Genomic DNA, 14528 nt, shown 5'->3' on the forward strand with positions numbered 1-14528 from the left:
GAGCCGCCCCCGCCCCGGCCCGGCCGCGCCGGCCCGCTTCCCGCGGGGCCACGCCCTGTCAAACTTTGTTGCTGCGGCCGCCGCGGCGGCGAGCCGAGCGGGCAGGCGAGCGGGAGGGAGGGAGGGGCGGGCGCCGGGCCGGGCCGGGCCGGGCGCGGGCGGCGAGGGGCTCGGAGAGCGGCGGCCCCGGCCCGCGGCCCCACCATGCCCCAGCTCGGCGGCGGCGGCGGCGGGGGAGGCGGCGGCGGCGGCGGCGGCTCGGGCGCCGGGGCGGCCGGCGGAGGGGACGACCTCGGGGCGAACGACGAGCTGATCCCCTTCCAAGACGAGGGGGGCGAGGAGCAGGAGCCGAGCAGCGACAGTGCCTCGGCGCAGCGGGACCTGGACGAGGTCAAGTCGTCCCTGGTCAACGAGTCGGAGAACCAGAGCAGCAGCTCGGACTCGGAGGTAAGGAGGCTCCCGGGGCCGACCCCGGGGGACCCCGGCCCCGCGCCCGCTCACCCGCCCTCGCCTTTGTGTCTCCTCCGCAGGCGGAGAGGCGCCCGCAGCCCGCCCGGGACGCCTTCCAGAAGCCGCGGGACTATTTCGCCGAAGGTACGTGCGGGTCTGGGCAGCCCCCACGCGCGGGCCCCGCTGCGCCCAGCGCCTCAGCTCAGGCCGCCCACGGTTCCCCTCGTCCCGTGGCCGTGCCCCTGCTCTCCGTCCCCCGCGGCCACAGCCGTCCTGGAGCGCGGTCCCCGCCCCGGGTCCCCTGCCGCTGCGCTGTCCCGGCGGCCCGGGCCTCACCCCCGCCTCGGTCTCACCCGCAGTGAGAAGGCCCCAGGACGGCGCGTTCTTTAAGGGCCCCCCGTACCCTGGGTACCCGTTCCTGATGATCCCGGACTTGAGCAGTCCGTACCTCTCCAACGGACCCCTGTCTCCGGGAGGAGCGCGCACGGTGAGTGCGGGTCGGGCCGCGCCAGGGCGGGTGGGGGGCCGGGCCGGCGGGATGCGCCCCCGGGCTCGGCGACGGGGTGGGGGATGGGGCCGTCTCGGGAGGATCCTGGGCAGAGCGAGTTTGCGGAGTTGAACTATTCTGTGGCTGCCGAGCGTTAGGCTGCGCTGGCCAGTGCTTGCAGGAAAGTAAAGTTCCTTTAAAATTTACCCTTCTACTGGGGAAGAGGCTTTGGGGTCCATTTCTGGGGGTCTTCCCTGGCCTCCAAAATTCTTTGCTGGTAGTAAAGGAGAACTTGGATTTGTGCCCGCTTTTGGACGGGGGTGGGGGGGGGGTGTCTCGCTTTCCTTCCTGGAAATCCGTCAGCTTTCCCTGGCAGTTGGGCAGTGGGCTGGGGGAGCTGGCTTGGCGACGTTGCCCCCGACTCCAGTTTCACTCGGCTGCTGCGAGTTCGTTCCTAAGAAACCCAGTATTCGTGGCGGATTATTCACACCCCCCTCCCTACCCCCAGCCGTCGAGCGGGGGCCTCAACTGTTCTGTGGAGCTTGGGATTTTAAACTCGCCTAGATGATTTCGAGGGTGACCCGAGGCATTCTTCAAGTTGAGGAACTTGGCTTTTTCCCCCTTTGTTGCCGGCTTTTCTCATTTAAAGCGAGCGCTGCGACACTTTAAACCTGTTAATGGGCGCGCATTGTGTGCTGTGCGCTGGCATTTAGAGCCGTGATTAAGCAAATTGACCGGGCCCCAGACGACGTGCAAATGAGGGCGGATTCCATCGCCCCCTCCCTGGCCCTAAACTCGCGCCCCCCGCGTCGCGAGGGGAGCTGCCCTGGGCAGGCAAGGCCTTTGTGTCCCCCGAGCCGCCGCCACCTCACCCCACCCCAGGGCCAGCTGCTCAGGTGCTAGGTCCGATAGCAGATTTTCGGTGAGCACCTACCTACTGAGACTGTGACTGTTGTCGGACTCTTGCGCGCCGCCGTCCCTTGGGCCCCACGAGCACCGTAGTGGCTCTCTTTGCTTGCCAGTGCACGCCAGTTCGTTCTTTTTTCGGGGGCGGGAGGTGTTGGCGCCTCAGGAGCAGGCCTGACAAACTCACTTTATGCTTAAGCTGTCCTTAAATACTGGTCATAATTAAAGGGCCGCCTGAGAAACGCTCTGTACTGAATGGGCGCTCCCTACTGTCATGGTACAGGGTCGATGGAGAGTGGAGGCGCTCTCCTGGCCGGAAGGGATGTGAGAGTGGAGGTGGGGGGCTCTGACCTGGGGAGAGGGGCGTGGGACCACACACCTTCATCTTTCTAGCCGGGAAAGCCCCGCAGCTTTGTCCCTTCTTTGGAGCACCCCGGGAAGTCCTGAGTATAAGCTGGATATGGGCGTCTGACTGGTGCCTTTTCTCATTCATATTGAAAGTGGGTAAAGTAAAAGTTGAGCAAAACAAGCTGCAGCGACTTGGTTTAGGTGTTCACTGATTCTCTTCCTTGTGCACCGATGTAGCTGAGTTCTAAAAGGGTTTTGGAAGCTCAGGTTTGCTAGGGTTCCTGTAACAAAGTCCCATTTTTCCATTTACCATTAGATGTCTAGAGAGAGGAGTCTGGGAGGCATTAACGGCTGTGAGTCAGCACTGATCCAAGTCCTGGTGCAGATCAAGTCACCAGAAGTGTCCCAAATATGACCAGTTTTTCCCTCAAGCAGCCTGTTCCTTCCACCTACCCGGTTCTCTTTGGGGTGCTTTGACTCTTCCTCTTTGAAGGAGAACTCTGACAACTGCCTGTCTTCATCTGTTGCTCCCCCCACCCCCACCCCAAGAGCCTCAGGGGGACTGGTTTTCTGTTTGTGTCGGTTCCCATCTTTCCACCATCTTCCACTGCCCTTCTTTCCTTCTTCCATCTTACATGTTCTTTTGCCTCAGAACTTCCACAGGCTGATTTCTTGCTGGTCCTGGGGATTCCTGATTACTAAATCCAGGCCTGCGTGGGAATTTTGGAGCCCTCCTTGGAGAAGCCAACCTTCTCCTCTGCATGTCTCTGACTGTCCCTGCTCATTCCTGCAGCTGTTCACTGCCCTGGCCCATGTCACTATCCTTCTTTTAAGCCTCCAGGGACACTCAAGTCCCTGTTGTCAACCTTTCCTAAAGATCTTAGTGTATCCTGTCCCACTCTCCTACATAATCTGGTCTCCCTGGTGAACTTCCCATATAGAAGTAAGTTCAATCTCCCTGTAGTTTCTGTGCCCCTTTTGTGCCTTTAATTGTGTTAGGCCTGCCTGGTTCAAAAGTTTATTGATATACTGGGGGAGTTTCCTGCAGTTAGATGAGCTCAATAGAACCTGCTAATTTTGACCCTATCCTTGAACATCATGGGCTTTTCAGAAAGCAAGTGAGGAAACACTTAAGCACTTGATTGTCTGGACTATAGGGTCAAGATGATGCTTTTCCTGTGGATGATTATATTAACGTAATTAATGTGATTTTCACAGTAGGCAAACTATAGGTGCAGACCAAGTGGTCCTCTTTTGGGGTCCAAGCCTGGTAAAATGAATGTACATAGATAAGGGTAGAAGAGGGGGGAGAGAGGTAACTGAAGCTGGACGCAGAGGGGTGCCTGGAATATATGATCTGCTCTCCCTTTTGGCATCCTGGGTCTTTTTTTGTTTTACTACTAGATTTCACAACCTTAGGCGTTCCTACTCTAAAGCCTCTAAGTAGTACAAAACTGGGTGACTTCAGTTCTCTGCTGTTCTCACACTTTCTGGAAATACCAAGCCACAAGCAAAAGTAGGGGTTGGCTGGAGGTTTTCAGGGTGTTAATTGGCCCTAGGAATAGCAAGCAAGAGGGCTGCCACACCCTCATGCACTGGCATAATTCCTGCTGGGATGACTGGGGGCTGGCCAGTCCCGCAGTTTGGACTTGTCTTCCCCATGCGTTACCTTTGCCCTCCACTCTGGTTTGGCTGGGAGGCTGGGAAGTGGCCTCTTCCTGAGGCTCTTTAGAGAAGAGGTCCCCTTAGCCTGGGGTGTGTGCCAAGCCTCCAAGCCATGATTCATTCTCCTCTGGAGCCCTGGGGACCCTGTGGCCTATGAAGAGATGAATAACTGCCACAAACCGTCTTTCACTCCCTCCAAAAGCCACCCTGAAATGACACATTCATTCATGAAAAGGCTTCACAAGTTTACTAAACCACCTTGGTGCTGTTGACTAGTTTTTTTGTTAGGAAAATGTAAGCCAACACAGAGGAAAGTGGATGTCAAAAATAGTGTAAGACTGGGGCGCCTGGGTGGCTCACTGGGTTAAGCATTCGACTTCAGCTCAGGTCATGACCTCTTGGTTCGTGGGTTCGAGCCCCACGTCGGGCTCTGTGCTGACAGCTCAGAGCCTGGAGCCTGCTTCAGATTCTGTGTCTCCCTCTCTCTCTCAAAAATAAATAAACATTAAAGAGTTAAAAAAAAAATAGTGTAAGGCTAATAAGAGCCAAAAAGAAAATGTTGAATGTGGTTCGGTGACTTAGCTATGAAATGGTAGAGGGTATTTTGACCGCGACATGTGTGCTAATGGCATTTTGGAAAAGAACACTTCTGGGTAAAGTTGTCAAGGGAGTCTATGGCTTGGGGTTCCAGTTCATGAATTTAAGAACCACTATCATGCAGCTCAAGCATCGCATTGCTGGCACCTTTCTTGGACCATCTCGACTCAGGCTTCTGTATGAAGTTGTTCTGTTCTCCAAACGTGTGCATGTTTTTCAGTCCTTCCTATCCTGTCGCTTCCCATGGGAGGTCTTGCAAGTATCCTGGATGCTCTTGTTTTCTGCCCGACATGAAGGAACCCAAGCAGAAATCTCTGTGTACAGATAGAGAAGTTGTCTGTCTTTAGAAGCTGTGTGTAAAAGCTGATAAGTAAATCTTTTTCTTCTGGAAGATCAGTATAAACATGCTGCTTTTGGTAAAATTCTTTAAAGCCATTTCATCTAAATATAACTTCTGTTCCATGTTTTTCTAAATATAACTCAGGGTTTAATGAGGGTTTTTTTTAAATGGAATGAGCTTTTGCAAGGGCCCTGCCTGTGTGGCGGAACTTTTGGCACTTGGATTGCTGGGACAAATGATGAGCAGCTCGGTGGAGGGGACTTGAACCCTGTCAGTCTTTTTTCTTTGAGTAGGTGGATCTGGCAGGGTTACCTGACTTGCTTTACTGTTGGAAAGTTATAGGCTGGTCTCATTCTTCATCGATCTCACTTCTTGGGATTCTTGAGGAGAAAGTAGGCTGGTACACTAACAAAAAGTAACCTTTAACATAGTGTTCCTGCCTTTATAGTGATGTGCAAAGTTACAAAATTGTGACCTAAAAAATGACATAATGATTAACTCATTGGAAGATGCAATAATCCAAATATATATGTAATGCAGATATCCTACTTATATTCCAATTTATTTATTTTTTAAAAATGTTTCATTTATGTATTTGAGAGCAAGAAAGAGAGGGAGCATGTGTGCACACGCGAATCAGGGTAGGGCGGAGAGAGAAGGAGGGAGAGAGAATCCCAAGCAGGCTCCATGCTGTCAGCGCAGAGCCCGACACAGGGCTTGAACCCACGAACCCACGAACTGTGAGATCATGACCTGAGCCAAAACCAAGAATTGGATGCTTAACCAACTGAGTCATCCAGGTGTCCAATATAGTCATTCCAATTTAGAGTCAACTTGACTTGCCAAACTGGGGAAATTTAGATTGGCATTCTTAAGATTAATTCATAATTCTTCAATTTCATCTGATATTTACTGAGGACCTATCATGGCAGTGGCTCAGGGATATGGGAGATATGATGAAGTAGATCCAGCTTTGCCCTAAAGGGCTTAAAAATTGAAGTAGTGTTGGGGCACCTGGGTGGCTCAGTGGGTTGAGTGTCTGACTTCAGCTCAGGTCATGATCTCACAGTCTGTGAGTTCGAGCCCCGCATCAGGCTCTGTGCTGACAGCTCCGAGCCTGGAGCCTGCTTCAGATTCTGTGCTTCCCTCTCTCTCTGCCCCTCTCCCGCTTATGCTCTCTCTCTCTCTGTCTGTCTGTCTGTCTGTCTCTCTCTCTCAAAAAGTAAATAAACATCAAAAAAAAAAATAAGCTTGTTGAAGAAAAGTTGTTTTGGGCTAACATGATCAAGGAACTTAGGGAGAAGAAATTGTTTGAAAGTAGTCCCTGAGGTGCCTGGTTAGCTGAGTTGGTAAAGCATGTGACTCCTTATCTTGGGGTTGTGAGTTCAAGTCCCACACTGGGTGTAGAGATTACTTAAAAAATAAAATCTTTAAAAACAAACAAACAACTAGTCCCTGAAACTCAGTCATTCTTTATTTTATTTATTTTTTAATGTTTATTTATTTTTGAGAGAGGGAGAGAGACAGAGCGTGAGCAGATGACAGGGATGCAGAGAGAGAGGGAGACATAGAATCCAAAGCAGGCTCCAGGTTCTGAGCTGTCAGCACAGATCCTGACACGGGGCTCGAACCCGTGAGCTGCGAGATCATGACCTGAGCCGAAGTTGGACACTTAACCGACTGAGCCACCCAGGCGCCCCAGTCATTCTTTAATTCAATGTAATTCTTGTTAATTATAAAAAAAAATTTAAACATGCAGGAGTGAGAAGTGTTAAGTCTTCCTTCACCCCAATCATGAGGTGGAAGCCAGCACTGGGAGAGCAAAGGCAAAAAGTTCAGGGCTGTCTGGGGTAATACAAGTTACTCCATTTGGCTGCATGATGAGGGGCCAGGGCATGGGATGCCTTGAATGTCATGAAAGAATCTGGGCTTACTCAGGAAGTGGCTGAGAACCATAGAAAATTACACTGGGAAGTGATGTGGCTAGTACGTTTGCCTAGACTATAGTGATTGGAGGGAGAAGATCTGAAAGGAGCTACAAGGGTTAGGAGACTCACAGGAGTCTGGGGTGATGTAAAAAGTGCTCCCAAGAGTAACTGGATGGAGAGGAAGGGTAGGATGGGAGAGACTGGAATGGTGACTTGAATTTATGCGGGGAGGGGAAGTAACCGGAGGCAGAAAGTGGCTGATGTCACACTTAACTCTTGATGTCTGAGCCTCGGTGCCTCCGAGGGAATGACTTCTTCCATGTGGGACCCTGGCATGCCATCTTTGCCCCCCCCCCCCCCCCCCCCCACACACACACACACTGAACGGATGCTCATTGACTACTTTGGCAACAGCAGAACTCACAGGCTGTGAGGGTCTTTTCATTTGGAGGAACTGCTAAGTTTCATTGGAGACACCTGGGGTGTGAGCAGGTGATGCGTGGATAGTTGAAACTGCAGCCTCGGGATGATGCAAGGGAGCCAGAGAAGAAGGGACAGGCTGCTCCGAGCAGAGAAAGAAGTCCCTGAGGCAGGATGGAAAGGAGCTTTTGCCAAGGTAAGAGGAGCACCCAGGTCCTGTGACATTATGGAAGCTGGTCCTCGCTGTCAGATGCCACAGAGAGAGGAGACAAGAAGATGGTGGAATGAAGAGGAGCTTTGGGAATTTAGCAACAGGAAGCTATTGGTGCCCACTGAGACCAGCAGTTCAGGCAATGGGAGTGATGAAGCCGGGGAGGCAGAGGTACTAGCTCAGCACTTCCCAGTCGGGTGCCCGGGTGCTGTGTTCTGGACTGGTCCCAGGTAGTGACCCGTCCCTCACTCAGTTGGAACCCCAGACCAGACTTCCCTCTCTACCCCTGTGTACCTTACACATTTCCTGTCTACTGTCACCTGGACAACCCATTTAAGATGTTTGACTATGACAAGTAGAGGGAAGGGAAGAGCCGTGGGTCTTGGAGAGGGTGTGTTTGGGATGTTGGCGTTGGAGCCTGTTTGTAGGGCAGTAGGCTAGGGTGGAAGATGAATGGAGAAGACGAGGGGGAAGGGGAAATGAGAATGGAACTGGGAAGAAGGCAGTCTTCTTTCATGGATGGAGGACGCTCAGCAGTAGACGTCCTTCCAGTTTTACAGACTCGCCCAAGAGTTGAAGATGGGGATGTATGTGCAGAGGTGGAGCTGGCCGAAATTGAGGGGCAGTGCCTTGGATGGTTGGATGGCTTTGTGTCCTCAAATCAGGGCAGGGTGGCTGGAGCGGGGGTCTTGGACATGTCGTCAGTACGGGCCCTTCCTCTTCACCCCACTGTAAAACCAAAAACGTTGGGACCCTTCTAGCTACATGTTAAATGATGAACCTTTGGGCATTGATTGGAAGATAGGACCCACCTGGTAAGTGTTTCCTCTTTTTAATGTCTGGGGCTGGCTAATTTTGAAGGATGATAAAGGTGGAATCAAAATACAACTCCTTTGCTGTCAGGAGCAGATACTGAGGTATGATAAATAATTGGGGCTGGAAAAGGACTGACTGCTTAAAAGCTTATAGAAAACTGCCCCCAATTGGCTAATCTGATCATGTATTTCAGGAGGAGGTTTTTAAATGTCTCACATGTTTATTATTATTTTTTAATGTTGATTTATTTTTGAGAGAGAGAGAGGGAGAGGGGCAGAGAGAGAGGGAAAGAGAGCATCCCAAGCAGGCTCCGCACTGTCAGTGCAGAGCCCAATGTGGGGCTCGATCTCACGAATCGAGATGAGATCATGACCTGAGCCAAAGTCAAGAGTCAGACGCTTAACCGACTGAGCCACCCAGGTGCCCCATTATATGTTCCATGTTTTATTGTTTTCTCCCAAACTGGATTGGATTTAAGGGACAGTGATATAAATGCAATTTCCCAACCCTCGGCATTCGGGGATGAAGGGAACACAGGGAAGTCAAGGGGGCTTGCCTTTTCCTCTCTACCACATGTGCTACTTAGTGAACAGCTCTGGGATGCTGTACAGTTTCTTTCTTAGACTCATAAGTTGTTAGAATGCTCTGAGTTAGCTCAGTTGACAGGTACCTTTAAGGTTCTAAAATACATTTCAGAATCTTAAATCTTTTCTTTTCATTATGTAGCCTACAGATTTTCATGGGAAGATGAACAGTTTGTTTAGAAATACATTTCAGAGTTTGAAAATAAAATCCTACAAATGTCTTCCTAAACATGGCCCTTTTCAGGACCTTTTGTGGAAGTGATAAGGGGTGCTAACTTTAGTTATCTGGAGTCCTCAGGACAGGAAATGAACTCACATTCATGCTTTCAAACTGTGCTATAGCATTTTGAAGTTGGTTTTTTTTTTTTTTTAAATGTTCATTTATTTATTTTGAGAGTGAAAGAGAGAGTGTGTGTGTGAGCAGGGGAGAGGGGCAGAGGGAGAGAGAAATCCCAAGCAGGCTCCACACTCAGCACAGAGCCCAGCATGGGGCTCCATCTCATGACCCTGGGATCATGCTCTGAGCCAAAATCAGGAGTCGGACGCTTAACCAACTGAGCCACCCATACGCCCCAGTACTATAGCATTTTAGAACTCTGTCTCATTCAAGAGGAACAAGGCGCCAAGTGTTCACCATAATTGTGGAAGGTAACCATAAAATAAATATAAACAAAGAATTCCCAAAAGAAGAAACTACAAATGACCACCACATATGTGAAACTGTGTTCAACCTCCCAGGTAGTCAAACAATGCTAGAAAAGAAAAGAATCTTTTTTGTTTTATTTTGTTTTGGTTTTTTGGCCCACCAAATTACCAGAGATTTTGTCTTAATGAGATTTTTAAATGCTGGCAAACGTATGGTAAAGTGGGTGCTCTCATTTGCTCTTCCTGAGGGGCGTTAAGAGCTCCACCCCATTTGGAAAGCGCTTGGCAGTAGCTGCTAAAACCTTAATATTTCTCATAGCTTCTGACCTGCTATGAAATAGATACTTATTCCTATTTTGCTGCTGTGCAGGCAGATTAGTAGAGGTCAAGTATCTTGTTCAAGGTCATGCTACTGATAATCGACCCGTGCAAAGATTTGAACTTGGTTGTGAGTTTAAAGTCTAGGTGTTCCCCGTTCCACCCTTGTGACTTTACCCACAGGCCTGATGTAACTAACTCTTCCTCTTGGGAGGACAGCTGACCTTTGTTTCGCAGTTCAGAAATCCTGATGTGAGTTACCAGTTGGGGTGGAGGGTGGCACATTTGTTCCGACTTTATGAACCAGACCTGGGAATGTGCCTTCCCAAATAGACGGTGTGTGAGTGAGTGGCTGGGGTTTGAGTTGTTCTATCACGACTGTGCTCCGGAAGACTTAAATAACCTTTAATGGGTGGCCCCCAGAGCTTTACCACCACTCATTACCCTCTTTGGGAGAAAAAAGTGGTTATCTACTAACATTGGAACTGTTTTGAACTTGGGACAGTTTTTCCTTGTTGAAGTGGGCGAGGGTTGGAAGATTACACAGTGTGTCTTTGGTGTGGAAGAAGGTGGGAGGCATAAACGTGCTTGCTACCCCTGCCTCTTGGATTACAACATAGTTTGGTTAATAAACCGAGCTCTGGTGAACCGCGCATGCAAATATTATTTCCCTGTTATTTATTTTATAAAATACTGTATAAATTGGTTGCCTTTTTAAAGCTAAGTTAAAAATCAGTCCCAGTCATTTATAACTATTACAGTAAATTGAGTATTAAAGAAATAAATAACTAAACATTTACACAGAATTATTTTAAGAATTGCAGAGAATGTATTAGTCTCCTCCTTACTCCCCTTTGTGTGTGTGTGTGTGTGTGTGTGTGTGTGTGTGTGTGTGTGTGTAAGATGGTTTGACATCAGGATTCAGGTAATTCAGTGCTTTTTCTTTCACTTCCCAAATTATCTTTAGGTGGTTTCTTTTTGAAAACAATAGCATGGTGGAAAGATTAATTAGAAGGGCTTCTGAGTATGGTTGATAGATGCTGGGGAAGCACTTGGGGTCCTAAGTAAGCCCTTCTTGAGATCTGGCTATTGTAAGACACTAAATCTTAGTGAGATAAATGTCTTAAACCTCATACAGTGAATGGGGTCATTATTTGTAGGAACGTCTATAAAAAAATGTGTGGAAAACAAAAAAACATAAATATGAGAGATAGAAACTGTGATTAAAAATTTTTTTTTTAATTTTTTTTTTTTAACGTTTATTTATTTTTGAGACAGAGAGAGACAGAGCATGAACAGGGGAGGAGCAGAGAGAGAGGGAGACACAGAATCTGAAACAGGCTCCAGGCTCCGAGCTGTCAGCACAGAGCCCGACGCGGGGCTCGAACCCACGGACCGTGAGATCATGACCTGAGCCGAAGTCGGATGCTTAACCAGCCAAGCCACCCAGGCGCCCCAAAAAATTTTTAAAAATAGATGGATCTAGGGCTGCCCAGCTGGCTCAGTGAGTGGAGCATGTGACTCTTGGTCTCAGGGTTGTGAGTTCAAGCTCCATACTGGGCATAGAGCTTACTTTTAAAAAAAAAAAAAAAAAAAAAAAAAAAAAGATGGATCTAACAATGAGGAAGAAAAAAGAAGTAGGAATCAATGGTGTGAAAAGCGGATCAGTTTACAAGTCCATATTTGTTGGCAGTAGTGATTTCTGATGTTTGGGACTGCATTCTTCTCCATAAATTGCAAAAAGTGTACATTGGGGTCACTAAGGTCAGATTTATAACACATACCTGCTAGGGTGGGTTGGGTGTTCTTCCCTCAGGTTCCTCTGCAAGGACCCTCTGCCTGGGTACCCTGTAGCCCTCTGAGCTGGAAGGGAGCATCCGGCCTGGCCCACCCCACCCATGAGGAGCATAAGCTCAGGATGATCGTGAACTTGCCTGGATCAAACAGTTACGAAGAATGGAAGCAGGACTAGGACTTGCTCAGCTGCATCACTGGGCTTTACTTTCTCCACTGCTCCGAGGGGTCTACAGCAAGCCCTGCAGAAAGCAGTGCTACAGGGAAAGCACACCTCAAAATACTTCTTTATTAAACTGCAACACCTGACTCATGAAAAGTGACTTACAGGGACACCTGGGTGGCTCATCGGTTTGGTGTCCAACTTCAGCTCAGGTCAGGATCTTGCAGTTCATGAGTTCGAGCCCTGTGTCAGGCTGTGTGCTGACAGCTCAGAACCTGGAACCTGCTTCAGATTCTGTGTTTCCCTCTCTCTCTGCCCCTCCCCCGCTTGCATTCTGTCTCCATCTCTCTCCCTCTCTCTCTCTCTCTCTCTCTCAAAAATTAAAACATTAAAAAAATTAAAAAAAAAGTGACTCACAGACATTTGTTGAATGTTGACAGCATGAATATTTAACATCAACATTTAAAAAAAACAGCCCTATAAGCACCTGCAGTGTTCCAGGGCACTATGTCACACTGTTTACAACCGTTACCACATGGGACACTTGCGTGACTGCTACCGGAAGCTCTCTTTTATCCCTGAGTAAGCTTCGATAGAGCCTAAGTGCGGGGCCAGGATCACCTGTGTGGGAAGTGTTAGGGCCATCATTCCAGCCACAGTCCTAGACTGTCCCTGTACTGAGAGTTGGCAACCAAGGTAATGTGAAAGTGCCATTTGGAACAATTCACAAAGCAGTAGTGTGTACAAGTAAGAGATGAGCGAGGAGTAACATCTCTGCATTTGTTCCTTTCGATGTCATTTCCAGCCCTATCACAGAGGAGGCACATTTTTTTTTTAATTTTTTTTTTTTTAACGTTTATTTATTTTTGAGACAGAGAGAGACAGAGCATGAACGGGGGAGGGGCAGAGAGAGAGGGAGACACAGAATCGGAAGCAGGCTCCAGACTCTGAGCCATCAGCCCAGAGCCCGACGCGGGGCTCGAACCCACGGACCGCGAGATCGTGACCTGAGCTGAAGTCGGACGCTCAACCGACTGAGCCACCCAGGCGCCCCGAGGAGGCACTTTTAATCCCTGCTTCTGCCTGGGATAGTCAGAACTTTAATGGCTGGTCTCTACAGTTTCAGAGATGGAGTTCATTGTTGTCTCCATCTTTCTTTGCCTTGCTCTGCGCTGCAGCTTTGCTTAATCTATTCCCTCCAATCCCCCTTGTGTTTTTCTTCTCACATCTTGAGGCAGTAAACTTGGTTCCTTAGGTACCATATATGTAAGGTCGTCATGTGCATCTGTTGACTTGGTCTGTGGTCTGTTGTCTGCTTCCTACTCCTGACCAGTACCACTTTCTTGCACATGTATGCATCTTTTCTTTCTTTCTTTTTTTTCTTTTTTTTTTTTTTTTTTAAGATTTTATTTTCAAGCAGCCTCTACACCCAACGTGGGACTCAAACCCACAACCGTGAGATGAAGAGTCACACGCTCCACCACCAACTGAGCCAGCCAGGCACCCCAGAGTATGATTTTCTGTGTATATTGGATAGAGTCTTTGCTTATCTATTTAACTGTTTTCTAGGAGGAATCCATGGAGGAGAGGTAGAGCATTAGAGCAGGAGTGTTAAAGATATGTGACACGAAAACACTTGACACCATAAGCTTTTGTGTTGTAAAATGCTTGTCAGGGAGGGAGATGCTGGTGCTGAAGCTTGGAGTTGGAAAGGGATCATGATAGCAGGGGTGTTCCCAGACCCTCCTAAGGAGAGTTAATGCAGGGAGGGGCTGGATGGTAAGAGAACCTGGAGTTTGGGAAAGCCTCTTAATGAGCAGTTGCTTTTGCTTGACATTGAAAGAAGAGAGAGGAACTTGTGTGGAGAGCAGTGCAAGGCCCGAGGGGTAGAGGAGCAAACTGACAGGCCGCTCCTTTTCCCTCTGGGAGGCAATCTGGCTAAAGGGTCTGAGACTTGAGTCTTGGCCTTGAATCTCAGCCCAGCCATGGTCTGGCTCTGTGCCCCTGTGGCCCTAGGGCACTCTTTGGCAAAATGGGGATAATGGTGTATTTGAAGGTTACTGGATTAAAATTTTGGCTATATAGACTGCATTTTAAAACCAGGGTTTGTACAAGGCTAAAACTAAATGCATCATAGAATCTCTGGGATATAAAAAGAAATGACTAATGTCATCAGAATAATTTATAGTATTATTACAACTTTATTAAGATGTTTAGTGGCCAAGACTTTTAGTCAATATCTTGATAAGTGGATGTTTTCTTGCACTATTTTAAAATATTTTTTTAAAGTTTATTTATTTATTTATTTATTTATTTATTTATTTATTTAGAAAGAGAGAGCACGAGGGAGAGAGAATCCCAAACAGGCTCTGTGCTGTGAGCGCGAAGCCTGATGCAGGGCTCTATCCCACTACTGAACCACCCAGGCACCCCTCGAAATATTTTTATAGGAAATGCTCAAATGGTATAGTCATGGGAGAACCAGGAATGCTTAAACAAAAGTAATTAGCACATCAACTTTCAATACTTAATGCAGATTTGGGGCTTACATGGTTACCAGTTGCCTTTGGAAAGAGTTACATATTACTGTAACAGAATTGCCAGTTTATGTGAATTATTAATTAGTTGTCAACAGAATGATATATACAATTAGTTCATATGTATGGAGTATATATGTTAATTAATTTTAACTTTTTATTTTGCGATAATTTCAGAAACAGAGAAAGTACAAGATAGTATGAGGAATTCCCATGTGTTTTCCTCTAGATTTCACCAAATGTTAACATTTGCTACATTTTATTTATCTTTCTTTCTATAACTTTTTCTTTGAACCATTTGGGAGTAAGTTGCAAATAC

General features: G+C 48.1%; 1 protein-coding gene across 2 annotated transcripts in view; it reads left to right on the forward strand.

The window, feature by feature from the left end:
• Positions 1 to 204: 204 nt before the first annotated feature.
• TCF7L1 (transcription factor 7 like 1) overlaps positions 205 to 14528 on the forward strand; it is a 157763-nt gene continuing 143439 nt past the window's right edge. For both annotated transcript variants that reach the window (XM_042932850.1, XM_042932851.1), the window contains exons 1-3: positions 205 to 447; positions 531 to 594; positions 810 to 937. In XM_042932850.1, the coding sequence (XP_042788784.1) occupies positions 205 to 447; positions 531 to 594; positions 810 to 937 (435 nt within the window). The remainder of the gene's footprint in view (positions 448 to 530; positions 595 to 809; positions 938 to 14528) is intronic.

The sequence above is a fragment of the Panthera leo genome, chromosome A3 (genome assembly GCF_018350215.1).
Source record: "Panthera leo isolate Ple1 chromosome A3, P.leo_Ple1_pat1.1, whole genome shotgun sequence".
NCBI classification, from domain to species: Eukaryota; Metazoa; Chordata; class Mammalia; order Carnivora; family Felidae; genus Panthera; species Panthera leo.